The following is a 2,451-nucleotide window of genomic DNA, read 5'->3' as shown; positions in this document are numbered from 1 at the left end:
GAGCTCAAGCCTTGGAGATGCACATAGTGCCCAGTAACAGAAAATCAGAAGGACCCCCATCTCCAACCCAACAGCCTGGAGCTGGGGCAGCTATTTCTGTTCACTCCCAACCCCAGGCTGATTCTGATCCCCAGTCCCTCTTTCTCTCTCAGGGGTGGTCCAGGAAGGCCCCCACCAGGGCTCAGGACAGGACTGCATTTCTGTCCACTTATTGTAGAGCCTACTTTATGGTCCAGGTGGATTTCTAGGGGATCTTCCTGAAGCAGCCCAGGAGGCTCAGACCAGATCAGAGGTGACACCGTCCTGCCCCCATGACTCTGACCCTGATGCTGAGCCTAGAGAAGATGGATTTGCTACTGTTTGGGGTGTGGGGTCATCCAAAGGCTCTGGTTGCTGGGTCCCACCTCAGGCTCAGTCTTCTCACTGGGGCTGACCCCCCGTCTCTGCTTCCACACGCTGTGGTCCTCCCCACAGTGGAGTCTGCCAATCTCCTTCACCTACTCACACCCTGAGCTGTGGGGACCCAGCCCCAAGCTTGGTCACGCCCTCCTGCTGCTCAGCTACTCCTTCCACCACGCAGAGAAGCAGTTTCTTGTGCTCCAAATGAGCCAGGCTTTTGCTGGCTGCTCAGTCCCCATCCAGGTGTCCTAACTTGGGGACCCTCCCCTGGGGGAAGGACACAAAAGGTCACTGACTCCTCTCTGGCAGCTCTTTTGAAGCCAAGATGAGCGGCTTTCACCTTGAGCAGGCCATTACAGACTTGATCAACCTGTTTCACAAATACTCGGGATCCGATGACACCATCGAGAAGGAGGACCTGCTGCGGCTGATGAAGGAGAACTTCCCCAACTTCCTCAGTGCCTGTGTGAGTGGGGTTCTGGTCCCCCATGGTGACTGGGTCCTGGCATGACTGAGGACCCTTTCCTGGGTGACTTTGGACAAGTCCCTCTATTCTCTGATCCTCACTTTCTCATCTGCAAAAGGGCATCATGGAACTTCCTATCCTGACCTATAACAGGGTGTAAAGAGATGATGTATGTGGCAAAGTAGAACAATATGTGCATATAAGTACTTGATGATAAGTTATCAAAAAGCGCTACAGCTGGAGGGCAGTGACGGGTCCCCTCTCGCCTGTCCCAGCTTCTGTATGAGACTCAAACTCTTCTGCTCAGATCTTGAGAGGCTCTAGAGGCTCCCCTCAGGGTTCTTGAGATCAGAGGGAAGGTGACAGAAATTCCATCACTGACAGAACTTAAGACCATTTTATACAACAAAGAACTCATCCACCGACCTGATTTAACTGGACAATTCGATGAACTGAACTGACTACAAAAAGAAGAGGTTACTAGGGAAAGCAAGAAGAGGGAACTCAGAGCAAGTAAGACCTCATAGGTCAAAAGAAGAAGGGGTTGGCACGAGGCAGACAAGGGTAGGGCTTATTTTGAGTCCCTGAGCAGAACTTAGGTAGGTGGTCACCTGCAGGGACTTGGGGGAAGTGGGGGGTGGTCTGGGGCTGGAGACTCCCCCCACCAGCACACTGATCAGGACAGCTCTGGGCAGAGCCTGCTCACCATGTCAGGCTTTCATCCAAGTTCACATTTGGGGAAGGACTCTCCACTGAACTGCTGGGCAACGTCAGTGTCCCCACCTCATCCCACACCTCCCCTCCTCAATGCCATACCAGACACCTCTGTGCTGCGTTGGGTCCTCATTTCTCTGTCTCTACTTCTTCCTCTTCTCCCAACTCATCGCTTTTGTGGAGCTGAATTTGCCTGTTTTGATGTCTTTTGCCCACAGGAGAAAAGGGGCAGACAATACTTGTCCGATATCTTTGAGAAAAAGGACAAGAATAAGGACAAGAAGATTGACTTTTCTGAGTTCCTGTCCTTGCTGGCGGACATAGCCACAGATTACCACAACCACAGCCACGGAGCACAGCTCTGTTCTGGGGGAAATCAGTGAGCCCAGAGGCCTCCGGACAACCCAAGACACAATAAAGTGTTGTCCCCCCAGATTCTGGCTTATTTCCTTTCTTTATGGGGGCGCCTATGTTGTCCAAACTGCTACTCCTTGTGAATATTTTCTGGAATTTCCACCAGGTGGATGGACCAAGAAGGTGCTAGCAGTGCGCCCTCTCATGGCCTCCAGCATCAGCGAGCATTCTTCTCGGCAGGGCCTCTTGTCCACCTCTGTCCCTGCTCCCTAACAAATGTAGCCAACATTCGGGGTCCCAGAGATGGAGGCCAGGACAAAGCATTCCAGCAGGCCCCAGACATGCTTTTCCTTGTGAAGGCAGGGCTCAGCATCTGGGGACCAAGAGACTGCAGTAAGCAGAAGCCAGTGTCTCCACACTGGGCCTCATGCCCCAATATTTTCCCGAGGGGCTGTGGAGACTGGCACCGATTTAAAAGGGTTTTCTTGCTGGGCGGGTGTGCGGGGGAGTTTGAGGAC

General features: G+C 52.9%; 1 protein-coding gene across 1 annotated transcript; it reads left to right on the top strand.

The window, feature by feature from the left end:
* The first annotated feature begins 721 nt into the window (after window positions 1-721).
* LOC109556734 (protein S100-A7-like) lies at window positions 722-1,962 on the top strand. Its single transcript, XM_019958159.2, has 2 exons — window positions 722-865; window positions 1,798-1,962. The coding sequence occupies exons 1-2, from the start codon at window positions 725-727 to the stop codon at window positions 1,960-1,962; spliced, it is 306 nt and encodes a 101-aa protein (XP_019813718.2). The 5' UTR covers window positions 722-724.
* Window positions 1,963-2,451: the final 489 nt, after the last annotated feature.

Source organism: Bos indicus, chromosome 3 (genome assembly GCF_029378745.1).
Source record: "Bos indicus isolate NIAB-ARS_2022 breed Sahiwal x Tharparkar chromosome 3, NIAB-ARS_B.indTharparkar_mat_pri_1.0, whole genome shotgun sequence".
Taxonomy (NCBI): domain Eukaryota; kingdom Metazoa; phylum Chordata; class Mammalia; order Artiodactyla; family Bovidae; genus Bos; species Bos indicus.
This window is presented reverse-complemented; position numbering and strand designations above follow the sequence as displayed.

Bases quoted from the DNA above. Each gene is read 5' to 3' on its own strand.
- LOC109556734 (XM_019958159.2), top strand. From the start codon at position 725: ATGAGCGGCTTTCACCTTGAGCAGGCCATTACAGACTTGATCAACCTG. The intron at 866-1,797 runs GTGAGTGGGGTT...TTTTGCCCACAG, and splicing joins CCAACTTCCTCAGTGCCTGT to GAGAAAAGGGGCAGACAATA.